The sequence below is a fragment of the Leptonychotes weddellii genome, chromosome 12 (genome assembly GCF_054177405.1).
Source record: "Leptonychotes weddellii isolate Sample4059 chromosome 12, ASM5417740v2, whole genome shotgun sequence".
Classification (NCBI taxonomy): Eukaryota; Metazoa; Chordata; class Mammalia; order Carnivora; family Phocidae; genus Leptonychotes; species Leptonychotes weddellii.
In genome coordinates this window covers 26,504,684-26,529,367 of record NC_138380.1, presented here as the reverse complement: position 1 = coordinate 26,529,367, position 24,684 = coordinate 26,504,684, and the positions used below count along the sequence as shown (strand labels likewise).

The 24,684-nt window shown below is 37.2% G+C and overlaps 1 protein-coding gene across 6 annotated transcripts in view; it reads left to right on the top strand.

Moving 5' to 3' along the window:
• CPED1 (cadherin like and PC-esterase domain containing 1) overlaps nt 1–24,684 on the top strand; it is a 254,947-nt gene that overhangs the window by 87,125 nt on the left and 143,138 nt on the right. For all 6 annotated transcript variants that reach the window (XR_014139160.1, XM_081800192.1, XM_081800193.1 and 3 more), the window contains 2 exons: nt 5,296–5,428; nt 6,757–6,925. Coding sequence is in view for 5 of the 6 variants with exons in the window: in XM_081800192.1 (XP_081656318.1) it covers nt 5,296–5,428; nt 6,757–6,925 (302 nt within the window). In the remaining variant the exon portion in view is untranslated. The remainder of the gene's footprint in view (nt 1–5,295; nt 5,429–6,756; nt 6,926–24,684) is intronic.

Below are 24,684 nucleotides of genomic sequence, written 5' to 3'. Positions count from 1 at the left end.
CCATATACAAATGCTCTTATTAGAGATCAAAGCTAATATTTCTTTCTTACTAACTCTTCCCCTATGTGCATGCGCCTGCACACATTCTCATACACACATATGATTGTTTCTCCAGGACATGTGGCTAGTAAGAAGAAAACTAGGGCAAAAATTTCTATTCACCAAATACAGGGTTTGCTCTGGATATTCTTCATTTGCTCCTTCACTCTAGACTGACCCTTCCCCAGGAAGCTGTCCACCGCACACTGCATCAATGGGGCTCCCTTGTCCTCTGACTTCCAGCAGGAGATCAGAGTTCAGGAGGAGGGAACTTTGGGATATTTATTCCCTACCTGCTTCCCAGCCAGACCTGGCTTAGTAGTGCCAGTGTTCTTCTATCTGTGGCCATAGCTCATGCTCAGCATCCTCTCCCACAGCTATTGTGACCATAGCTCATGCTCAGTGTTCTCTCCCACAGCTATGCCCTTTGCTTGGTTCTATAATCCCCGCCCTCCTGGGCTAGGGGTGGCAAGAGCGTCCATTTTGTCAACCCTGGGAGCTTCACTACCTATTGTTTTCCCTTAATGCTACCCTCTTTAACAGTCCCCTTCTGTAATAGTTTCTTGGTTAATAGTCTCTTCACCTATGATTTTGACTTGCCATCCATTCATTTTCTCCCAGGGCCCTGACTCAGTTTTTTTCCTGGCTATGACTTTAGTTTGTGCATATATTAATTTATATTTGTTATGTATGTAAGTTCTGTGGGTATGTTTGCATAGCTATACCTGTGGGCTAAGGACTAAGACTTGTAAATGTCTTTGGGTAAAAAGAACAATTAATATACCCACAAAAGGTACTTATTTATACTTCTAATCTCAAAACTAACTGTTAATTATTAATTAAGACCTTTTATCTTCACTGGAAGTTTTAAAATGAGAAAATAGTGGCTAAGTGTAGTTTCCTAATATGAAATGCAAGACAATATTCAAACATTTATGAAATATAATTACATTTTCCACTTTTACTTTCCTATTAATTATTAGCTCTGGGCAAAACATTAAATCAAATATAGTATAAATTTGCCTGCTAATCATTGCTTGTTTTCCAGTGTATAGTCTTTGCCGATAACGTATATAATTACATGCCATATAAAAGGGAAAAAAATAAAATATTTTGAATACATTGGGATACCATTTTGTTTTCCAAGTACGCATTGATTTAATCCCTACCCGCCCCCCCCAACCCTCCAAACTAGCTCATTGCTAGAACAAACACTTACTGAACACTTTTTATGCATCAGCATTGTATTCAGTGATGTGGGACAATCAGGAAATTCATGGGAAATCATATTCTGGATTCTAGAAGACTCCTTGACATTGTCACACATCCATTAAGCATTGGTTAGTAAGAATCAAAATGAAAACCCAGGTCTTGTGGTTCTGGTTTAATCTTTCTTTTCTTAAAACTGCACGATACTCAGTGGGTACTGGGTCCCTGGCCAACCAAATGTTAGAAGGCAGGAGAAAAGCAGTCTTCATGCATCCTTTAAAAATTGTTCATTTTTTCTCTGGGTAAGTGGTAAAGTTACAGGCTTCATAGCTCTTTAAAATAAGCTAAGCGTAGTTGATAAATAAAAACACATAGATATTTCACATCTGTAGCTGCCTATTCATTCAGTCCTCATACTGTGGGGTAGAAAAACCCTAAATACACATGCTAGGCCCTCCATATTTAATTGCTTTCTGAAAATATTTAACAAATACGTCTTAATGAATTACAAGGTCATTTAAAAGACTGTATCATAGGCACTCATCTCCCAAATTTCCCCAAAAAACAGAAGCTTGTTTTGGCATTGCTTATAGAAGATCTCTAGGTTCATGTGTGTGTTGGGTGGTCTAGGGAGAAGAGGGGAATGGAATATTAAAACAAGTGAATTGGACTGGTTTGTTGAGAGAGCCTTTGATAGAAAAGCCAAATGAAAGATGAAAGGAATAGTGACTACTGACAATTCTTTGACTCTGTTAAGTGAGAACATAGGGTATTTAAGATTTCCACAATTATTTATCATAGTTCCATAAAATGTAGTTGCAGCTTTTACAAGGATTAATGGAGCTTATTTCTTTAATGATTTTTTAAAATTTATTCATTTGAGAGAGAGAGAGAAAGGGAGAGAGCACTAGCAGAGGGGAGAGGCAGAGGGAGAAGCAAACTCCCCCTGAGCCAGGAGCCCGATGTGGGACTCGATCCCAGGACCCGGAGATCAAGACCTGAGCCAAAGGCAGATGATTAACCATCTGAGCCACGCAGGTGTCCCTTAATGGAGCTCATTTTTAATTTTTGGCTGTAATCAAGGGAAATGGGAATGATTTTAGATGTTAGGGAACATCTAATTAGAGGGGCTTTTTGTTGGTTTTTGGGGGGTTAGAATCATTAAGAGTAACCTCAAACCTGGAATAAGATAATGGAAAGCCATATATATATATATATACACCTATAGATCCTATATCTATATATATATGTGTGTGTATATATATCACAAAGGGTAAAAATTACTTTAATCAATATTACATTCCATTGTTCAACCACAGTTTGAAGGGCTGATGTGGAATGCTGACATATTCTTGACAATTCTTATATTGGATTCCTTGGGCTCTGTGTTATAGGCTCTTCCACTTGAACTAAGGCCAAAAAAAAAGGTGACATAAAATTGTTTATTCTTTGACATATTTGCTGACTACTACTTCCTGAAAATCATTGAGCTACTACCTTGGTGAAACACTTAATAGGGGTAGCTTCTTCAAAGTCAGCTCTGCTTGGGTTTCAGATCAATGCTGTGCTTCCTGGCAGTAAGGATAAAAAGGAAATCAGAGTAAATTACACTGTTCTCGTATTATACAAAAGAAGGCCACAAATTAGCTCTTCCAGAGAGACAAAATCTTTCCTAGTAATAAATCCTAAAAAATGTCTACTTAGTGAAAAAAAGAGAACATATTTTCTGACTGTAAATTTAAAGGATTATATAAACATTTCAACTCTTCTTAAGTTGTGATTCCCAAGAAAAGAAATTACCTTAATGACTCTTCATTTGTCACCTCCAGAAACAAGCAATTTGAGTATTTCTTTTATTATGATGTATTAGAACTTCATTAATAAGGAAGCCTTACAAGTAGGCTATCATTTTTTGAGAAAGATCACACTGTGCTAAATAATGAGATATGGGAATACATTGAACAGCTTGACTTCTGCTGACTTTTACTTAAGAGTGTGAAGTGTTTTAAATTAGACTATGTTAGTATTGATGAAATGTGCACAAGGGGGAAAAATAATTTAAAGGCTTTGTTCCATCTTGAGAGCTAGATAAATTGTATAATTTAAAAATAAATCACTGTGACCTGACGGCAAGGAAAAACAACTCTCGTGTGCTGTCAGAGGGAGTGGAAATTGGGGCAAACTTTTGGAAGCCAGTTCAGTAATACCTATCATTTTTACATTGCATTTATTCGTTGATCTGGTAATTACACATACAGACTAGACTTTGACCCTAAATAAACTTGTAAAAGTACACCCAAATAGATTTAGAAGAGCATTCATTGTGCAGTATTTTTGAAATAACAAAAGGAAAAATTACAAATGTAATCTGAATACACAACAATAAGAGAATGATTAAATCAAAGGTATATCCATTTAACGGCACACCCTAAGCCATTAAGAAGTATAATGTAATTCTTTTTTTTTTTCAAAGATTTTTTATTTATTTGACAGAGAGATAGCGAGAGAGGGAACACAAGCAGGGGGAGTGGCAGAGGGAGAAGCAGGCTCCCTGCTGAGGAAGGAACCTGATGTCCTCTGGATCCCAGGACCCTGGGATCATGACCTGAGCCAAAGGCATACGCTTAACAACTGAGCCACCCAGGCGCCCCAAGAAGTATAATGTAATTCTGTGTATGCTCAAATGGAAAGGATTCCAGGATGGATTGGTAGGTAAACATGCCAGACATAGACCATTATACAGCAATCCCCCCTTATCTGCAGGGGATGCGTTCCAGGACCCCCAGTGCTTGCCTGAAACCTCAGATAGTACCGAACCCAAATGTACTGTTTTTTCTTATACATGCACACCTAAGATAAAGTTTATTTTATAAATTAAGCACAGTAACAGATTAACAACAATAACTAATAATAAAATAGAACAATTATAACTGGACTGTAATAAGGGTTATGTGAATGTGGTCTCACTCTCTGGAAATATGTTAGTGTGCTGCACTCATCCTTCTTGTGATGACTGAGATGATAACATGCCTAGATGATGAGAGAAAGGTGAAGGACACAGGCACTGTGACGTAGCATTAGGCTACTGCTGACCTGATGGTACGTCAGGAGGATCATTTGCTTCTTGACTAGGGGTTAGCCACAGGTAACTGAAACTGAGGAAAGCAACACTATAGATAAAGGGGACTACTGTAATGTCTCTTTTGGATAGTTTAAAAAGCAGAAGTGTCTGCATATATAAGTTATATGGATATGTTGATATTTATATCAATTTACATATTGAAGAACCATATGCATCTTACCCATTGTGCACTGATTTAGACTTCAAAAGCAAATATGTAGGCATTGGCTTTGGCAGAGAGAGGTCCCAGATAGGGGTGGATTGCTGGATGCTTTTTTTTTTTTTTCCAATTTGATAACGTTCCATACAATTTGAATTTTTTAACCATGTACCTTCAATACATTTATTTTTTAAAAAAATATCAGTGAGCATTCTGAGTAAATCATTACTGTTGGTCTTCACTTTTATATACTTTAAAAACTATTAAATACTATTTTACAAAATAATAAAGCATTGTGGTCGAGTTTACCAAGATCATGAAGCATGAGAGAGGCTCTAGCACATGAAGGACTGTGCTATTGTCAGGAAATCAATTCAAGTTGTCCATGTAATATTCTCATCACAAGCAAAAGTCAGCTCCTGCAGCCATCTTCCCCATATTAGGAGTGCATCTCTTATGTGTGTGGAGGGTAGATCTGCCTGGTGCAGGACAGTTGGAGACATCATTTCTAGCTCTCTTTCTGAGCAAGAAGAGTTGAAATCAGTTACTATAATTGTTTTCCTAGTCTATTGTGAGAATAAACTGCAAAACAAAGGCCTTTATAAACATGCGTTATTGAATGGATCTAACTTTGATTCAGAATGGAGAAAAAATGGGTTGCCTATTTCCCATACATCATGTAGTTGAACACAGCAAACACTACTTTGGAGCAATTTCAAAAAGAAACAATAGAATGACTGGTTTTTGCTCTTCTAAATTTTTTCAGAATTGCGACTTCTGGTGAGCCCCTCTGTGTGTCTGGATCAGAGCATACAGTTAAAGCTGAGCACTTCGAGTCACCTTTTAAAAACAGTGAAGCCACATATGTGGAAACCATGGGACTGGCGACGTGAACAACTGTAAGCTAATCATTTTGAATTGTTATATCCAGCATGCATTCTTGGAAACAGCTAACAAGAGAAAACCCCTGAAGATATCCAGGGGGTATTACATGTTTGAATTACTAGGTTCTGTTACATAAAATTTCAGCTATCTCTTCTTAATAAAGAATGCCATCATTGATTTTTTTCTAGACTAATTCAAACCTCTCTTGCCAGAGAATAAACATTTGGGTAAATAGGACTCTTATCTAGGAAGTTACATTAACGGAAATAGAATTTGAAACCTTGACAGTGTGAAACTATAAAATTTTAACTTCCATTTTATACTCAAATGACATTGCCCTAGTCTATGAGTATGGCTGAATGAATTCTTTTTCTGGTTAATATTTTTTTTATGGCTCCTAGGATCTAAGAAAGCAACTGCAGGGTACCAAATTATTTAAGTTACCTCCAGGGAAATGATTTTGTAACGTAGATACATTATAGTGAAAAATTAAAAGATTTTCATTATCTTATCCAAGAGACAAAATAGTTTACTTCATCTAATTTTATAATTATTCAGTAGATTTCTACAGTTAATAGTATTTATTGAAGAATCATATGCATCTCCTGCCTACCTAGACTTCAAAAGTTGAAATAGCTCAATCTTTTCATTGATCAGACTTAAATATTGGAAACAGAAATGTCGTGCAGAAAGCAAATAATTAAACATTTTGGGATCTTTTATGATTAAAGTATACTTGTTTCATCACAAAATATTAATGTTAATTTTCCCTTGTAAACTGAAGTGTTATCTTCATAATTTAGCCCTTAAATTAACCCATAATTATCTGTGATGACAGTTATTGGGTAGAATCAGACTAGTAGATTGGGAACATATTTTGGCATATTTTTGGTGACCTGTCCACTATTGAAAAGTAGAATATCTTTTCTTGTCAAGGAGAAGATAAAGCAAAGGCAGGCCAGAGCAGGATGGGGAAAATGTCTTCACTATTCCCTAAACTGTAATTTGAATCACTTTTGTTGTAATGGTACAGACATGACTAATTTACACTTTTTAAACCTTTAAACCTTATTTTAGGCACTATTTCCCTATCTTTCTTTCTCTTAAAAATTTTTTAATTAAGTCTACCGGAGTGGAGAACTCTTGTCAATTTGATCCCCTCTCTCTGTACCTGCATATCCCTTGGCAGCGATGCTGACAAGCAGTGAAATTGTTTAAGGAAACCCACACATTGAAAGCTGGGGTCCAACAAAGGAAGAATGAGTGCACAAAGCTTCGACGTAATGTACAAATGACGTACCCTAAGTTATGGAGCATTAACTATGCTGGCTTATTTTTTTAGGAATCAAACAACAGCCCTTGCTCGACATGAAACAATCTTCAGAGCTGAAGAACTATCTGTGATTCTTAAAGCATATGTGTTGGTGACATCCTTAAGACCTTTGCGTGCATTCATTCATTCAAATGGCACAGTTTGGAATCCACCAAAGAAAAAACGCTTCACTGTCAAGGTAAAATTTCCACCGAAGCTGTTGTTTCCCTCAAAGTATGTTAAAGATAGGTAAAGTGAGTTGAGCTGCCTTTCTCTGACCTTTATGATTTATCAAATCCCATTGAACCAAGATTGCCTCATTTTATTGCTGCAAGTAGAGATTTTCATTTAATACGTATAGGTTCAAAAAGGAACTGGAAACAGCTTAATTCACTAGGGATCACAAAAGCTGCATCTTGTTTTCTCAATTCATCATTTTAGTTCAATTCTTTGACCCATTATAAAGCTAATCCTCAGATATGTTCTGTTTTCTTGACTTTCCACTTATTCAAGAAAAATATAATCATTGCAACAAATGAAAATAAAATTTTTCCCTTATGTTTTTTCTTCATTCTTAGGAAGCAAAATGACTATTTTATTACAGTAATCAATATGGAATATTTGCTGAGTGAATAACAAAGCTCTCAAGTGTGCCTAAGCTAGAAAGCCCTGACATGAAGCATGATGAGAAAGTTTTCTGGAAAAACTTAGTAACAAGCACAAAAAATTTAGTTATAAAAGGTAACTCAGGTCACCTCAGTTGAAAATAAGGTCTAGTAACAACACAATGGGTAAATTTTAAGAAGTTTCCAATTCTATTTTATTTTTTTAAAAGATTTTATTTATTTATTTGAGAGAGAGAGAGAGAGAGAAAGAGCACAAGTGGGGGAAGAGGGAGAGGAAGAACAGGGAGCCTGACATGGGCTCGATCCCAGGACCCTGAGATAATGACCTGAGCTGAAGACGGATGCTTAAATGACTGAACCACCCAGGTCACCCCAAGAAGTTTCCAATTTTAGAGAAATAATTATTCAGAGGACAGGTAAGAGGAAATAGGAAGAAACTAAAAGAACACACAAATATCTTATCCTGTATGTTCTTTCAGTTTCTTCCCATTTTCTCATATCTGTCCTCTGAACAATTATTTCTCTAAAATCAAAAATTTCTTCAAAGAACAAATACTACATGATCCCACTTATTTGAGAATCTAAAATTGTCAAACTCACAGAAGCAGAGAATAGAATGATAGTTACCAGGGGCTGGGGGAAAGGGGAAATGAGAACAGATTGGTCAACTGGTACAAAGTTTCACTTATGCAAGATGAGTATGTCCTAGAGTTTTATGGACAGCATAGTGCCTACAGTTAATGATACTAAGATTTTCTAAGAGAATAGAACTTAAGTGTCTGTATCACTAAATAATACATACATACATACATGCATACATACATACATACATATATGAAGGGTAAAATGTAGAAGGAATAGATGTGATTATGGCTTGATTGTGGCAATGGTTTCATAGGTGTATTTATCTCCAAATTCATCAAATTGTATGTGGTAAATATGTACAACTTTTTGTATTTCAATCATAATAAAGTTTAAAAAAAAAGAATGTACAAGTGCCTTTCATAATTTCAAGAGATTCAGAAGTGACTGAACCTGATGTTTTTCAGAATTTATCTTATATAAACTACATTGTAAATTCTGGAAAATCTTCCAGTAGTGAAAAATCTTTAAATGGCCCATTAAATATAGTCAATTGAAAAAAAGATCAGAGTGATAAAAGATACAGATGCTATATTCCTTAGTATAGTATATGACTGACATTTTAAGGAAATACTATTGATGACTTAAGTCTTAAGGGCACTTTATTTTAAGGACAGTCATCTTAACTATATCAATGTAGGTGGTTTTTAGTTAATTATGAAAAGGTAGAATCAAATTTGGTTTGTCTTTCATGTTATCTCCCACTAGTCTTTACAGTGGTTGTTTATATTTCCCTAAGTACCTTTCATCATTTTCAGATTTCCCTTTCTATTAGGTTGAATTATATGAAACCGCTGATTTTTGGCCATTTTTGACCTACAAACATCTTGCAATTTCATATGATGCAACCTAATATTTGGAACTCAGGTACAGAGAGAGAAAATGAATCATATTCCTCAATTCATGTCACATTCAGGCACTCAACAAATGTTTACTCAGCACAGTCCAAAATCCCCATTCTTGTAGAATTGCAACAGCAGTCTGTGCAAGACTCCCACATCTATTTATGCAATCCATTTTATCCCCATTCCCCATTCAATTCCTTTGCTTCTCAAAAGACCATCATTATGATTTAATGCATATCTTTTCATTTAGATGATAGTAAAATATGCAGTTTTGTTTTGTTATGTCTACATGTGCTTTTAATTTATGTAAATTGTATTGTATTAGAGATTTTTTTTCTTTTACTGTTTTTATGTGCAGCACTAAATATTTTCAAGAAGGAAACATTCACGTTGTTCCATGTACACCTTCTGTGTTACTTTTCACAGATGTACAGTATTCCATGTGTGTATTCCGTTACAGTTTACCTCCCCACTCCTCCAGTGATAGACAGCTTGATTGTTCCAACTCTTGGCTAAACCAAATAGCGCTTCAAATGTACAAATTCTTATATATGACCCTTTATGAAGCTGGTTATGATTTTTCTGGAGAATATATACCTATCATGGGACTTGCTAGGTCATAGGATATGGGTTCATTTGATAGAATTAAATAATGCCAGCTTACCCTCCAGAAGGCCTGTATCAGTTTCTATGCCATGATCAGTCTCTCCATGTCCCCACAACCTGCCCAACACTTGACCTTTCCAGCTTGCAACAGGTGACAAGTGACATTTTACTCTTGCAGATTTGTCATCTATCTGTTAACTTTATCCATAGTGTCTTTGTTGGTCAGGAATCTTCAATTGATTATTCAAATTAATATTTCCTTATAATTCCTGCTTTGGAGATTTGGTTCCAGAAATCATTTCTTATCTCTACGTCATAGGGGTGGGCTTCTCCATTTTCTTCTACTACCTTTATAATTTTTTTCTGGACATATAAACATCTTATTCAACTAGAGTTCACTTTTGATCCAGATTTTTTTTCTATATAATCAATTCTCACGGGCTAAAAACTCATCATTTCCCATGAATCTAATATCGCCTTTATTGTATAAGTTCCCATTAGTATATGAAGCTGCTTCTGAGCTCTCTGTTCTGTTTCAGTTGGCCCACTTGTTTTTATTATTCTAGCAGTATATGTATATCTTGATACCTGGCAGGGAGGTTCTTCCTTTCTACTTTTTCTTTTCAAAATTAAATTAGCTATGTTGTGGACATTTATTTCCTCATAAATATTTTAGAATATCAAGTATATTTTTAAAATCCTACAGGAATTTTGATATATAATTACATTGGAATTTATAGTTTAATTTTTGAAGAATTGAATGTTCATAATATTAAGTCTCTCTATTTATTCAGATCATTTTTTTCCTTTGTAGGGTTAAAAAAAATTTTTTTTTAAAGATTTTATTTATTTATTTGTCAGAGAGAGAGAGAAAGATCACAAGCAGGAGGAGTGGCAGGCAGAGGGAGAAGCAGGCTCCCTGCTTAGCAGGGAGCCCGATGCAGGACTTGATCCCAGGACCCTGGGATCATGACCTGAGCTGAAGGCAGCTGCTTAACCAACTGAGCCACCCAGGCGTCCCGAGTTTAAAATTTTTTAAATAAATAATATTTATTTAAATTTAAATAAAATAAAATAAAATTTAAAATAAATTTTATAATAAACGAAGTCTTATATGTTCTCACTTATGTTTATTTCTAGAGTCCTTAGAATATTTGTTGATATTCTTTTTGAAATTATATTGTTTAGTCAGTTATTACTAGGATAGAGAAATACTATTTTTGAAGTTGAACTTGTATTTGGTACACTTGTTCCAATAATTTTACCATTAATACCATTGGGTTTGGGTTTTCAAGGCAGATGATTATTTTATCTTCAAATAAGGTCATGTTAATCTCCTTTTTAATTCTTATATATCTTCTCCCTTCCTTCCTTCCTTCCTTCCTTCCTTCCTTCCTTCCTCCCTCCCTCCCTCCCTCCCTCTCTCTCTCTCTTTCTTTCTTTCACTAATTTTGGTCAGAACCTCCAGTACTATCTTTAAAGGTAGAAATGAAAGTTAAATATTCTCAAATTGTTCTTCATCTTAAAAGGAATGCAACTCAAATTTCTCTATTAAGTAAAATACTTGCTGTGGGTTTTTGGTTTTTAATCTTTACAATTCCTGCCAAAGTAGTGAGAATAATGACTAGCCACATTGTATCCATCATCGTGTTACAACTATTGCAATATATGGGTAATTTTGTTTCCTCTGTACCCTCTCCACTCCCCTTCCCAGACAATAGTTTATTTTGAAACAAATCCCAGACGTCATATGATTTCATTTGTAAACCTTTTAGAGTGTAACTCTGAGAGAGATGGATTTATAAACTTTACTAAGTTAAGTAAGTTCCCTTTTATCTTTAGTTAGCTAGAAGTCTTTGCCATAAAAAGATTTTGAACTTTACAAATGCTTTTTTCTGCATTAATAAAATTATATGATTTTTTTTCCTCCTCAAGTTTATTTTTGTGGTATATGACATTGCTAGATTTTCTTTTCATAGAACTTCCTTGCATCACTGAGATAAAAACTATGTGATTATTTCAGGATATTTTTCAATACTCTGTTGGATTTGTTTAGTTATGATTTTTAGGTCTATGTTCATAAATGATATGGACCTATAATTGTAATTTCTTGTACTTATCTGGTTTTTAGAGTTGAGATTACTGGATAAAATAGAACTGGATAACTTTCACTTGTTTTCAGTTTTCTGGAACAACTTGTGTAAGCTAGGAATTACTTCTCCTAGCTGTTTACAACATCCTCCTGGACTCGTTTCTCTTCTTATTGAGTATTTCCAATTTTGGCCTGAAGTCTTTTACCTTTTAATTCTGGGACATCTGTTTTCATTACTTTTGAGACATTTTTGCTAACTGTTTTTTTCTTTCTTTATTCTGTTGTCCAGATTTTGACCCCTTCATTTCATGTGCTGATACCCCTTAGGAAGTATGCACATTTTTACTTACATTTATTAAATTCTTATTTTATTTCCTCTTGGTTCTTTTTAATGATTTCTCTTTTCACAGTTCATTTTGCTACTGTCTTCCATTATTTCCTTGAGTATATATTTTTAAAAGATTTTATTTATTTATTTGAGAGAGAGAGAGGAAGAGAGAGCATGGGGTGCAGAGGAAGAGGGAGAAGCAGGGAGCCTGATGTGGGGCTCGATCCCAGGACCTTGGGATTGTGACCTGAGCCAAAGACAGATGCTTAACTGACTGAGCCACCCAGGTGCCCCTTCCTTGAGTATATTCATCATGCTTTTTAAAAATTCCTAGTGCAGGGGCGCCTGGATGGCTCAGTCGGTTAAGCGTCTGCCTTCAGCTCAGGTCATGATCCCAGGGTCCTGGGATCGAGTCCCGCATTGGAGCCTACTTCTCCCTCTGCCTGTGCTTTCTCTCTCTCTCTCTCAAATAAATAAATAAATAAATAAATAAATAAATAAATAAATAAAAATTCCTAGTGCATTAGTTTTAGAGGTCAGTGTGCTATCCATTGTACCATGGTGCCCCTAGTCCATTAGTTTAAGTAGCATCATATAAGTCTTTTACTTTGTTTGCCTCCTACTGGAGGTAGCTGTACTTTTCATTTGTCCCCCGTTTTGTTCTATGAGCTTAAGTTCTCCTGCAGATAATATTTATTCCAGCTGGTATGCTATTTGCGGAAGGCCAGTCCTGCAGATGTATCCAAGGAGATGGTAGAGAATGAGTTCCGAGCATCAGAAAACCATTTTCAATCATTTCCCTCTGCTGCCCCTCTAGCAGGTGGTTTCTCTGGTCAGAATTTCACTCCCTAAACTCTTAGGAAGTAAAGCCTTGGGAGGAGGCACTTCTCTCCATTATGATCCATCAAACTTGAGGTTTGAGAGGGAATAGGGGGAAGGAGTGAATGTCAGATGTGATATAATCTCACACCTCTCCTCATCAAGTCTTCACCTGAGCAGGACATTATTTCCCACCCACCCCCACCCCCCCGATTAAGCAAGCTGATTCCTGGGGTGGACTTTATTACATCCTGAACAGGAATGGAGGAAGCAGTGATTGTCCTTAGGGGTCACAGGGGAGAGGCAGGAGGAAAACAAGAACACTTTCCTCCATTTTGTCCTCTCAGAGAAGCCTCTGGACCCACCCTCCCCACACTCCAGGGATCCTGTCTCTTGCCACCACTGGCCAGACCAGTTCAAAACAGCTTTCACAATACCCTTCACACAAGTTTTTATTATTTGTTCTTTTGAAGCTTTATCTCCCCTTTTTTGTTTTTTTTTTTAAGCATCACTTCCCCTAAGCCCAGTAGAAATGACCGGTAGAAATGAAACACTTTTTTGTGATAGTTTTTATCCGCACATTGGCTTTCTGCAGTTTGAGTCCATTCCCTGCCCCCACCCCCAAAGACTTCCAGAAGCAGATGATCCTTCTTCTGATGAACCAGCAGAAGGTCAATAGTAACCTAATGCTACATCACAGTGCCTACGTCATTCACTTCACTTCCTCCCTCACATAAGTGTTTTATCTCACATCATCACAAGAAGAAGGGTGCGTACAGCACAATAAGATATTTTGAGAGGGACAGAGACCACATTCACATAACTTTTATTACAGCCCACTGTTACAATTGTTCTGTTTTGTCGTCATTGTTGTTCATCTCTTACTGTGTCCAGTTTATAAAATAAACTTTATCTTAGGTGCATATGTATAAGAAAAAAACATAGTACGTCTAAGGTCGGGCACTCTCCGTGGTTTCAGGCGTCCCCTGGTGGTCTTGGTCATATCTCCCCCGTGGATAATAGGAGACTACTGTATTTCCTGAAAATCAAGCATGAGACAAGAAAGCTCTTTGTGATTTGGTTTTCTTTAGGTTTTCATGCTTTATTCACTATTTTGTTTCTTATTCATATCCTTGTCGCGTCTGCAGGACAGAGGCAAACTGTAGGTGTAACACAGGAAAGTATGCAGTTCTTTTCATTTTTATCCTCTCCCTGGGATTTGTCTTTTCAAAATCTTGCCTGATTATTCTGGACAATACCGTTATCTGCTCTCAAAGGGAGGTAGTGCAGCTTCCTGGGTTAATGTGCCAGAGAGCAATTATTTCTTACGAGGTCAAAGTTATATTTGATGCTACAGAGAGATTTCTGAAAACAAGGGAGTATCTATTTACCCTTCAAGTGAAGTACTTATTGCTTCAGCTAAAACAAATGGATTATACTTATCTGTTAAATCACTTGACCATCTTCCAAAATACTGCTTCCTCCTGATATTTTTAGATGTGAAAAATACGTAGAAATTGTTCTCAGTGCTAATGTGGAGGACAGGACCAAGATCCACTTTAAAGACTAACAATGTGACATCAAAGTTTTATTAAACACTGTTTTTAAATTCCACAAAACATAGTTGTGTGCGTGTGTTTGTGTGTGTGTGTGTGTGTGTGTAGGGAGTTCTCAGTTCAAAGGCTGAATGACTTAGTTAAATCAGTAGTGATTTATGCACTGTGCAGTGAGGCAAACCCACTAAACTGGTTACAGTGGCCATTTATAGAATATTCTGGCAGCTAAAGGAGGTATGAAAGTAATAACAAATATAACTATGAGCTCATTTATTTCCAATTAGGTTTGCTGCTGAGATATTTTCTCTACTAAAGCTTTGGAGAGAGTTGAAAAATATCAAGAAATGCAAATTTGAAAAATAATGGCAAGTAGATGCTTTGTAAACTAAATTTTTCTAAACTCTCCTTCTATACAATAAAAATAATTTCAGATTTAGGTTTAGGTGTTTCCAAAGGATGTTCAAATTTAAAAGTGGGGGGAAGATGGAGGAAGGGAAAGAAAATTAATAGCACATGTAACACATGCTTACTATATCCTTTGATTCAATTTTAAACAACCATTTTTGCTGCTAAGGCAATGTCATTTTCTTGGTGAGTATAATAAATCCAATTTTAAGTGATATTTTATTCAAAAACTTCTTCCCTTAAAAAGCTTTCAATTCAATTATAAAGCACTCCAGTTTTATCTATGAATTCAAGAGTGGAACTCTTGCACAACCACCATAACTGTAACTTTCGGTCAAATGCGTCCATGGCTGTCTTTATACACAGGTCATATAGATTAACTGCAATAGATGTCATAAATTTAAATTTGGCTCTTACAGTAAAAAGTCACAATTTATCCCTTTATCCATTCTAGTTATCCAGCAGAGAGGAAACTCTCATATCTGTAACTTCTTTATGACGTCTGGAGATTCTTTATACCTGTGATCATAGCAGACTGCTTTGATGAAAATTTATTGCTGGAGTGATTTGTGACTTCCAGCAGGAAGACCTGTCAAAAGTCTTATTTTGTCTAGTTGAGACATAACTTAAATGAATTCATTGTTTGACCGGCCACCATCCCACATTTAAAGACGTTCATTTGTTGATATTTGGTATTCAGAAGTTACATGAAGATGATTCCTCGAATGTAATCAGTTCATGATAAATGTGTCTTGGATTGAATTCCATCAAGGATCATTTAGGACATTTTTTTGAAGAAGTAAAACTGTCTTTATTTGGAGATGATATGCTCTTTTTAATTGAAGTATAATTGGCATACAGTATCTTGTTAGTTTCAGGCATATAGCCTAGTGATTTGAGACTTTAATACCTTATGAAATGACCCCTGTGCTAAGTCTAGTTACTAGCATCATTTAAAAATGTTTAACTGTGTGAAGAAATGGCCCAAATCTATCTAATCCCTAACCATTCTAACTTAGCTCATATATTTAGTAATGGACTTCCAGTGGCCTTCTGGCAAATGCAGTAGACAGATGTCATTGTTTGAATCTCTGGACAGGGCCGCTCTGATAGAAAAGGGAGAACATGGGGCACTGAAGGTTTTTCTTAAGTCAGTATCTGTAAGAATCATCTCTCATGGAAACCCAAGTTAAAGCAATCTCCTGCCCAGGCTGAGGCTCTAAATCACCAGCTCTCTACCACCACAGCGGTGGCCTTCTGGGGGTCATCCTTCCATCTCCAGGGCCTGTGGTTCCCTCTCACTCCCGGGAGATCAGCAGATGTGCATGGAGGAGAGCACGAACATTGGCAAAGCAAGGGATGTTGTGATTTACAAAGACCCTTTTTAAAGAATGCATATATCTCTTACTCGGTTTTTGGAGACATACCACAGTTGCAGGGATGAAGTTAGCCTCATTTGTCATAGGTATTTATGCAGGGTCTTTCATAACATCGGGTGAGATTGCTCATATAGTCCCAGGGTAAAAATGAATAATGCCTCTGGATGCAGGTTAAAGTCACAGCATGGTTTGTCAACCTTAGGAAGTGCTCTTCTTCTGATCTCCATTTTACGTCTAAAACTGCAGACTATGGACCTGACCTTGTAAAAGACTTTTTCACTGAGCATCTGGCCCTTCTGCAGGCCCTGGAGATTTATGTCATCTCGTGGAAGGAATGTGAATAAAAGTCTGCTCTCAGGAGTTTGTAAAATGAGTTGATGTATTACTTAATCTATTCTTACTTGGATTAAATTTAAAATTGCTTCAGGGTGTTCATTTTAAAGTTTGATATTATATAAATAAAAATTATAGGTAACAAGCATAAAATTAAATAAGCATGTGGCCAAAGCTGACACAATAAAAACTAAATAATAATTGAAAAGTGAAATGTATCTAATCAGCCCACATTGGTGTGAAATGTTATTTCAGAAATATATTTGCTCTAGAAAAAGAATGATTGTTTTGCAACTGCACATGATTTTTAAATAATTTTACAATAATTTTATCATTCTGTATTGATACTGCTGATGGCAACTTTGTCTCTGATTTCCAAAATTTTCATTCACTCATTCATTTCATTTGTTCATTCCCAGCTTTGTTCCATGAAAGATTTGTCAGGTAATTATATACATTCATTAATTCTTAATACTGCACCTGGATTATTATCCTAAATAGGGAGAGAATTATTCATTAATCATAGTCATGTTTATTTGATCAAAAATGATAATTTAAACATGTGACCATAAGCTTCAGAACAGCAAGCAATATGTCTGTCTCCCTACAGGCTCGGAAAATGCCGGGCACATGACAGGCACTCAAACGAAGTTTATCAATGATAGGTTGTCTATCATTATCATTTCTGTTAAAGGTATCTCATTAAAACATGCAAAAAAACTTTCCTGTTGACAAATTAGATTTAAGAGTAGGTTCTGCAACAAAAGATAAATATGAGGAATTTACCCCATAACATCTTTGTTAATTCAGGCGTGTCTTTTCTGAAATAATGTAGTGGACTGATTAATATATGCAAATAAAATTAGCTAGTATGTATGCATTATATATATATTACACATATATAAAATGTGTTACAATGACAACGTAATGTAAAACTTAACCCTAATAAATAAATTTGCTAATTATTATTTCCCTTAACAGTAGAAAATGGATGGGCAAGTATTAATTATATATCCAGAAAAATGGAGGTTAGCTAATATTCAGGGATTTCAGTGTGAAATCAGAGGAGGTAAATGAATTCCTTCAGAATGTTTGAAAGATGGAAAGGGAATTTCTCAGTGGCATTTGGATGTTAGGATGTGTATTTATTTCCCTCTCATTTGCTTCTCTCCTTCACCGGTCTTGTTCAAAGCCTGCTTCTCTCTGGCGCCATCTAGTGGATGCCTGTTCGAGGATGAGAAAGGGGTCCAGATGAGGACTTGGCAAAGATCAAGTGCTACTTCTCCAAACTGGAGCCTAGGAATCCATGGCATATGGACGTCATGGAAACTCATAAATTAGTTAATGCAGGCTCATCCAGCATTGCTGTGATGATGATTATTTTTCTACCTCGCTGATCATAAGTTAAAAGATAAGGATAAAATAAAGACAAAGATAAGATACAGGGTGTTTAGAGCAAAAAAATGAGCATGGAAAAAGTACTAATATAAGCAATGTTTCAAATACTTTAATCATCCATAGATGCATAGATTACAGAGCAGCCGTAATCCCTTCCTTTGCTACCCTCTATCCAATATAGAATGTTAAGATGGAGCTTTGGGTAATAGACCCATGAATTAAGGCAAAACTCTCTGCTATCTTCCTGAATTTTTCCACTTCTGTTCAGGCACCTAGCAAGTTACTAAATTTAATTTTATAAATCTTGATTCTTAGATTTTGACAACAAGTCTCGCCTGAGTTTTTCATCACTGTGTAATGATAAATATCTTCTGAGGATGGGAAAATACGTTGGGAGGAAAAAAATCAGATAAAGTCAGCAAAGAATCAAGAGAACAAAAACAAAGAAGAAAAATTTATTGGCCCAAATGTGCTTAAAATCCTTGAAAGAAAAGATTACGTTTATTTTTTTATTTAAAAAGGAAACAAACCTTTAGTGCCTGACACAATACCTAGTACTTAGAAGACAGGAGAAGAGAAATGGCTTGGAAGAGACTCCACTCATCAAATTGCTGAAAAAATAATTAGTAATAAAAATAACCCCTTTATAAAAAGGTATGTGAATGCAAAGTAATAGCAATGAAGACAACAGCAATAAATGTCTCAAAAACTTAATGACTTTAGTGCTTAAGTTTATTATAAAATATTTACTCAGTGGAGAAGACAGATGATATTTACAATTTTACTTTGGTTATAGAAAAAAAATAATTTACCACCAGTACATTTTGAAGCTTATTACATGTCCACCATTTTAAACATTTCTATTAAAAATTTCCTTTATTCTTATAGTTGAGCTCTATCTCAAAGGCTGTGACAAATTCTAAATATAAAATATCCCCAAATGTGCCAACTAGGTAAAACTGATTTGTCTGCTAAAAGGAGACAAAGTTTTGCTCCCTTCAGGAGAAAATCTGACTTGCATTTGTCTTACGTGATTTATGCATCGTAAGTTTAAAATGAAATACAGCCTTTTCCCTCCCATATATTAAAACGTGGTTTCAAATTTGAAAGAAACAGCAGTCTTTTGTCACTGAGGAAACTCACACAGCCATGAGATAAAGCAAAACAAGAATACTGCATTGCCCCCAAGTGATCTTTTTTGATATTGCACTAACAGCCTGAGCGGTCCAACACTGGAAGGAAAAAAGGCAAAAATGCTTAGACAGCGGCACTTTGACCCTTGTGATACATTTTGATATGGAACTGAAAATGTGTCTTTCATTTTTCTGAGTGCTACTAAGGCAGATGAAGATGGATTCTTTCACAGGATTCGGCACACATACATCCTGCTGCGTTCTATATCTACTGCAAGATACAGATAGATTTCCTCACTTTTGTCTGTGCTGTCTCTATGGAGCATCGGCCTGATTCACTCATTCTCTGACTTCCCTCTTTACTGATACAGAGCATCCTCAGACCCAGCACTCTATCCTCTTTGTCCTCTCATCCCCCTGCCAGACTTATGAAAGCAGTTCTTAGAAGCTCTATGAAGCAGGTCTTTAAAATTGGGAGCAAGGGACTGCAAACAGGAGAGGAAATCCCAGGTGTCCCTGTATGTTTCTATATCCAGATGCTGTGTGACTTCCTCTCTAAACCAGCTTTGCCATACCTGGTCTCTACTCTTCCAGAATCCAATAGTTCCAAGTACACAGCTTCCACTACCCGTTTAAAAATGTTCTGTACTGGGACACCTGGGTGGCTCAGTCGGTCAAGCAGCCAACTCTTGATCTCGGCTCAGGTCATGATCTCAGGGTTGTGAAGTTGAACCATGTGTTGGGCTCCATGCTGGGTGCGGAGCCTGCTTGAGATTCTCTCTCTCCGCCCCTCCTGCCCCTCTCTCTCTCTCTCAAAAAAAGTACTATACCAAAGTGATTTCTACCAGAAATTTTATTCCTGATGTATTTGAAAGGTATGAGAATTTTCCCATGTGCTTGATTACCCAAACCATCTACATAAAGAGTGTGTATTCAAGTCACAAAGAGTGAAATCATTACTCTAAACTGAGAAGTCACAGAAGAAAAACAGTATGCTAAGGAACTGTATTACATTTTCATGCTTTCAGTGAGTTACTGGTAAAGTGAAAAGAAATGTGATTTTAAAATATGAATAGAACAATGATGACATCTTTTCAGTCTGGGTGATAAGCAAATATCTGGTTGCATTTTACTCTAAAGGAAAGAGAAGTAAATCACGAGCACTGGATCTATAGTGCTGGATCTACAAGATTAAAATGAAAAACCCCAAGGCATGATGACCTCTAGGGGCCTGGGGATGGATGTTCACTAGGAATGTTCTTGTACCAACGGTCCGACCTCAGGCAAGTCTTTCGATCTCTCCAAACCACTTCCTTATCTATAAAATAGGAATAGTTTCCAAGTAAGGTTTTTCATTCCTTCTACAGATATAGGGACTTCCCATATGCTAGACATTGTGTTAGGTTCCAGCGATACAGTAATAAGACAAAGTCCCTGCCTCTGTGGAGTTTATTCTTATATGGAACGGGAGATGAAATACAGATAAAGAACTAGTTATACCCATACAAACAAATACAGGTAATTGCAGATTTTTTTTAAAGATTTATTTATTAGAGAGAGCTGAGCAGGGAGAGGAAGAGGGAGAAGGAGAGAGTCTGAAGCAGACTCCATGCTGAGTGTGGAGCCTGATGCAGGGCTCGGTCCCACGACCCTGAGATCACGACCTAAGCCTAAACCAAGAGTTGGTTGCTTAACCAATTGCACCACCCAGGTTAATTACAGATTTTTACACTGATAATTTTACCACCCAATAATTACAGATTTTTGATATAACTAATAATGAAATGAATAAGGGTGATGTGTAGAAAGTAACTGGGTTGCCCGCCTTATGAGAGGTAGAAAGATCTCCCAGATTAGGTGACATTTGGGCAAAGTGGCATTTGAAGAGCTAGTGATGAAACATTCCCAGCAAGTGGAGAATTCCAGCGTCTTAAGGGAGGACGGTCCTTGCACATGCAGAGAACATCATGGGAACTGAAAGTGTATTCTGTTGAACAAAAGGAGAGTGGTAGGAGAGGAGGTAGGAGAGAAAGGCAAGAGCCAAATCATGCAGGCGAAGTAAGGAATTTGAAAATTTGCAGACAAAAATGCAGACAAAGTAAGGTATATAGGCAAAGTAAGGAATTTGAATTCTTTTCTAGGGGCAAAGGGATGCCACTGAAAGATAGTGAGCAGGGGGGTGCCATAATTTAACTTACCCTTTCAAGCCCACTCTGCTGCTGTGTGGAGAACATACTGAAGTGGATTGGGAGTTCAGGCAGAGCTATTCGGGTGTCCAGGTAAGGAGGTTGGTACCTTGGACTAGTTGGTGAGATGGTATCTACAGAAGGAGAGACGTTTCTCCTTTTTGGAGGGAGAAACAAGCTTTGGTGAGGATTTGAAAGAGAGGACAGAGACGGCTCAAAGATGACTCTTCAGCCATTATCTGAATGGTTCTGATGGGTCAGTTGGAAGGGAGTAGAATGGAGAAATGTAAAGGAGGAAGTGGAGAGGGAGCTGGGAGCCTGGTCCCACAGCAGCTGACCCCTATGCAGGTTTGCACCCATTTGTCTGGTTCTTAGGCCTCCTCTGCTCCGTACCCTGCCTGAGGGGCCCTACACAGAAAAATTCTCACCTTGGGAATTTGGTGTTTCTTTACCCATTCACTTCCTCTCCCTGCTTTTCTTCTCCTCATTCCCTTCTCTCTCTCCTGCTATTTCCAACAGAGGTTTCCTATCACTTTTGCTTGTACTTCCTACTGTGACAAGACAGGTCCCATGTGTCCAGATTCCCATTGCTGTAAAAACAGCCTGGGCAGAAGTGCCTGTTGCTCAGACACCATAGGTTTAAGGATTGTTTTCAAATAGATGGGACCTCAAATCATAAGTTGGTTCATTTGAGGATCATAGGGTTGTCAGCTATGCTATATTCAGACAAGAAGGGGAGAAGAGAATGCTTAGGAATCTGCCCACCCTAGAAAGGGTTGGATTTATTCAGTGCTGGGAATGGAAATCAGAGTGAAGTTGGAGGGGTTTGAAATGGAGAAGCCAAACCAGAAGCAGCAGGCATGACACTGCACTCAGCACTGAGAATAAAGGAACATGAAGTTCTTAGATCACCCTCAATCTTAGTGACTTTAAACAACAAATATTTATTTATGGTTCTCCTGATTCTGTGGGTTGGCTGGGCAGGCTCTGCTGATTTCTGTGGCTCAGCTGAGGCTGGATGGTCCAGCTTGCTTCACTTACATGCCTGGCTGTTGGCCTGGTGTTAGCTTGGGTCACAGGGATGACTTGGTCATGTGTTTCTCATCATCCAGCCAGCTACCTTCTGTTCTTTCATATGGTGATAGTGAGCAAGCCCCAAAGGCCAAGTTCTCTTGAGGCTTTTGTTTGTGTAGTGGGCTGAATGGTTGCTCCCAAAAAGATATGTCTATGTCCTGACCTATGAACCTATAAATGTGACCTTATTTAGGAAAAGGGTCTTGGCAGATATAATTAAGGATCTCAAAATGACATCATCCTGGATTATCTAAGTGGGCCCTAAATCCAATAACACATGTCCTTATAAGAAAGAGGTAAAAGGAGATTTGACACAGACAGAAGAGGAGTAAGTCACGTGAAGATGGAACAGAGATTATAGTTATATACCCTCAAGCCAAAGAAAGCCTACAGCCACCAGAAGCTGGAAGAGGCAAAGAACAGATTGTCCTCTAGATCCTGATAAAGGAATGAGGCCCTGCCAACACCTTGATTTTAGACTTTTGGCCTCCAGAACTGTGAGATAATAAATTTCTATTGTTTTAAAGCACCAGGTTTGAAGTAACTTATTGCAGTAGCCTTAGGAAATTAAAACAGTTTGCACCACATTTGCCAATGTTCCATTGACCAAAGAACTTTACAGGGTTAAACCAAGATTCAAGAGGTGAGGAAGGAAACTCCACCCCTGGGTGGGAGGAAATGTAAGTCACAAGGCAAAGTGGGGCAGGGGCGTGCCTATAGGGGTGGGGAGAATTTGTGGTCAGTTTTTTCAAATTGCCACACCAACGTAAAGAAGATTTTCACATTAGAGCAGATTGTCAGCAGATTTCACAGGATGGAATTTATTTAGAATAGAGAACAGGGAAGTTTTTAAATTAGAGACAGGAGACAGTGAAAGAAAGGAAGGGAAGAGTATTTTATCTGATGGCATCTCTACTTCTAGATGAGAATGAAGCTTCTAATAGTTGTGTGTTCTTCATCAAGTAAGGTGAAGAAACAATATAATCTCCCCATAAAAAATTGGTGGGGAATCAATGTGTTTAATCTGTATCCTACTCTATATGTGAGATTTTTGTGTTTGATCATGGAGTCAAAAACAACTCAAAGGAGAAGCAGTGTTAACTACTCAATAATGGTTCATAATCAATTCAGCTCACTTGTATTCCACAATTGTTTCAAAGATACCTGTGTGTTGGGCAGTGTATAGAGGGACTCAAAAAAGAAACATTGGTTCTTGCTTTCCAGGAACCCTCCAGTGGGGCAGAGGGAGGGAGAAAGACCCTTACACATAACTGTAATACAGGGCAGATTGCAATAAACAGCTGAGTTGCTGGGATGGTCAAGAGTAGGAGAAAATTATTCAGCTGGAGAAAAGTGAGGTAGGTTTCACAAAATAGGTGGGATTTTAGCTGAACTTAGGAAAATGACTAGTGTTTCTTTAGAAATGGGGAGGGGATATTTGCATTTACTTGGGAAAGACATCATGAAGCAAGGGAACATAGGTTATAGTCTCAGAAGTATGAGCTGTCTTATTTATTTGGCTAGAACATGTATGTATTTCCAGGTGGGAGAAATCCTAGGGTAGCCTGTAGTGGAAGGGATAAAGAAAAAAGAAAGGGAAAAAGGCATAGGATTTATAGATTAGGGGAAACCAGAAAAGGTTTGTTAGAGTCATATCCTGAAGAGCTTGAATCTCATGCACTATAAAATGACCCCAGTGTCATTTTATATTTCTGACTCTATTCTCATATATGATCTCATTTGATGCTTTTAAGAATCCTGAGGGTTAGGGTAATATGTTTCTATCCATTCTATGGATGAGGAAATGAAGATTGATGATTTAGTAGAGAAGACAGAACTAACAAAGATGATTGGGATTAGGACTCAGATCTCCAGTGAATAAAATCCCTCTTAATTACCACTTAACTACTTGCAGTATTAAACAATGCTCTGTATGCCCTCCATAAAGCACACTGACTGCTGAACCCAAGAACTCAACGCCTGAGGCAAGCATTTGTATGCTTACTGTGTCATGCACTGATGAACTGTAAGTGCAAAAAGAAATAGACTGACTTCTATAAAAGCAAAGTTGAATATAAAGAATCAGTCTGCGAAAATTTCTTGGAAACATTGCAGGTGAATTTGATGTGGGGTAGCAACTTTTGTGAGGTCCGGGGAAACTGTGGAACCTAGGATTCTGCCCTGAGATTTTTTTGCTAGTGTCTTTATGTTCTTGCTTAGTTTCATTTACAGCCAATGCATTATGGGTTAGGTTTCCATAAGGTAGACGACTAGAAATTCCAATTAGTTCACCTGCATGCAAATAAAATACCTTGGCTGTATGTTACGAAATTGACAAAGGAATGACATTTATGTTTTTTGTTTTTTTTTAAGATTTTATTTATTTATTCGACAGAGAGAATGAGAGAGAGAGAGAGCACATGAGAGGGGGGAGGGTCAGAGGGAGAAGCAGGCTCCCTGCCGAGCAGGGAGCCCGATGCGGGACTCGATCCAGGGACTCCAGGATCACGACCTGAGCCGAAGGCAGTCGCCCAAC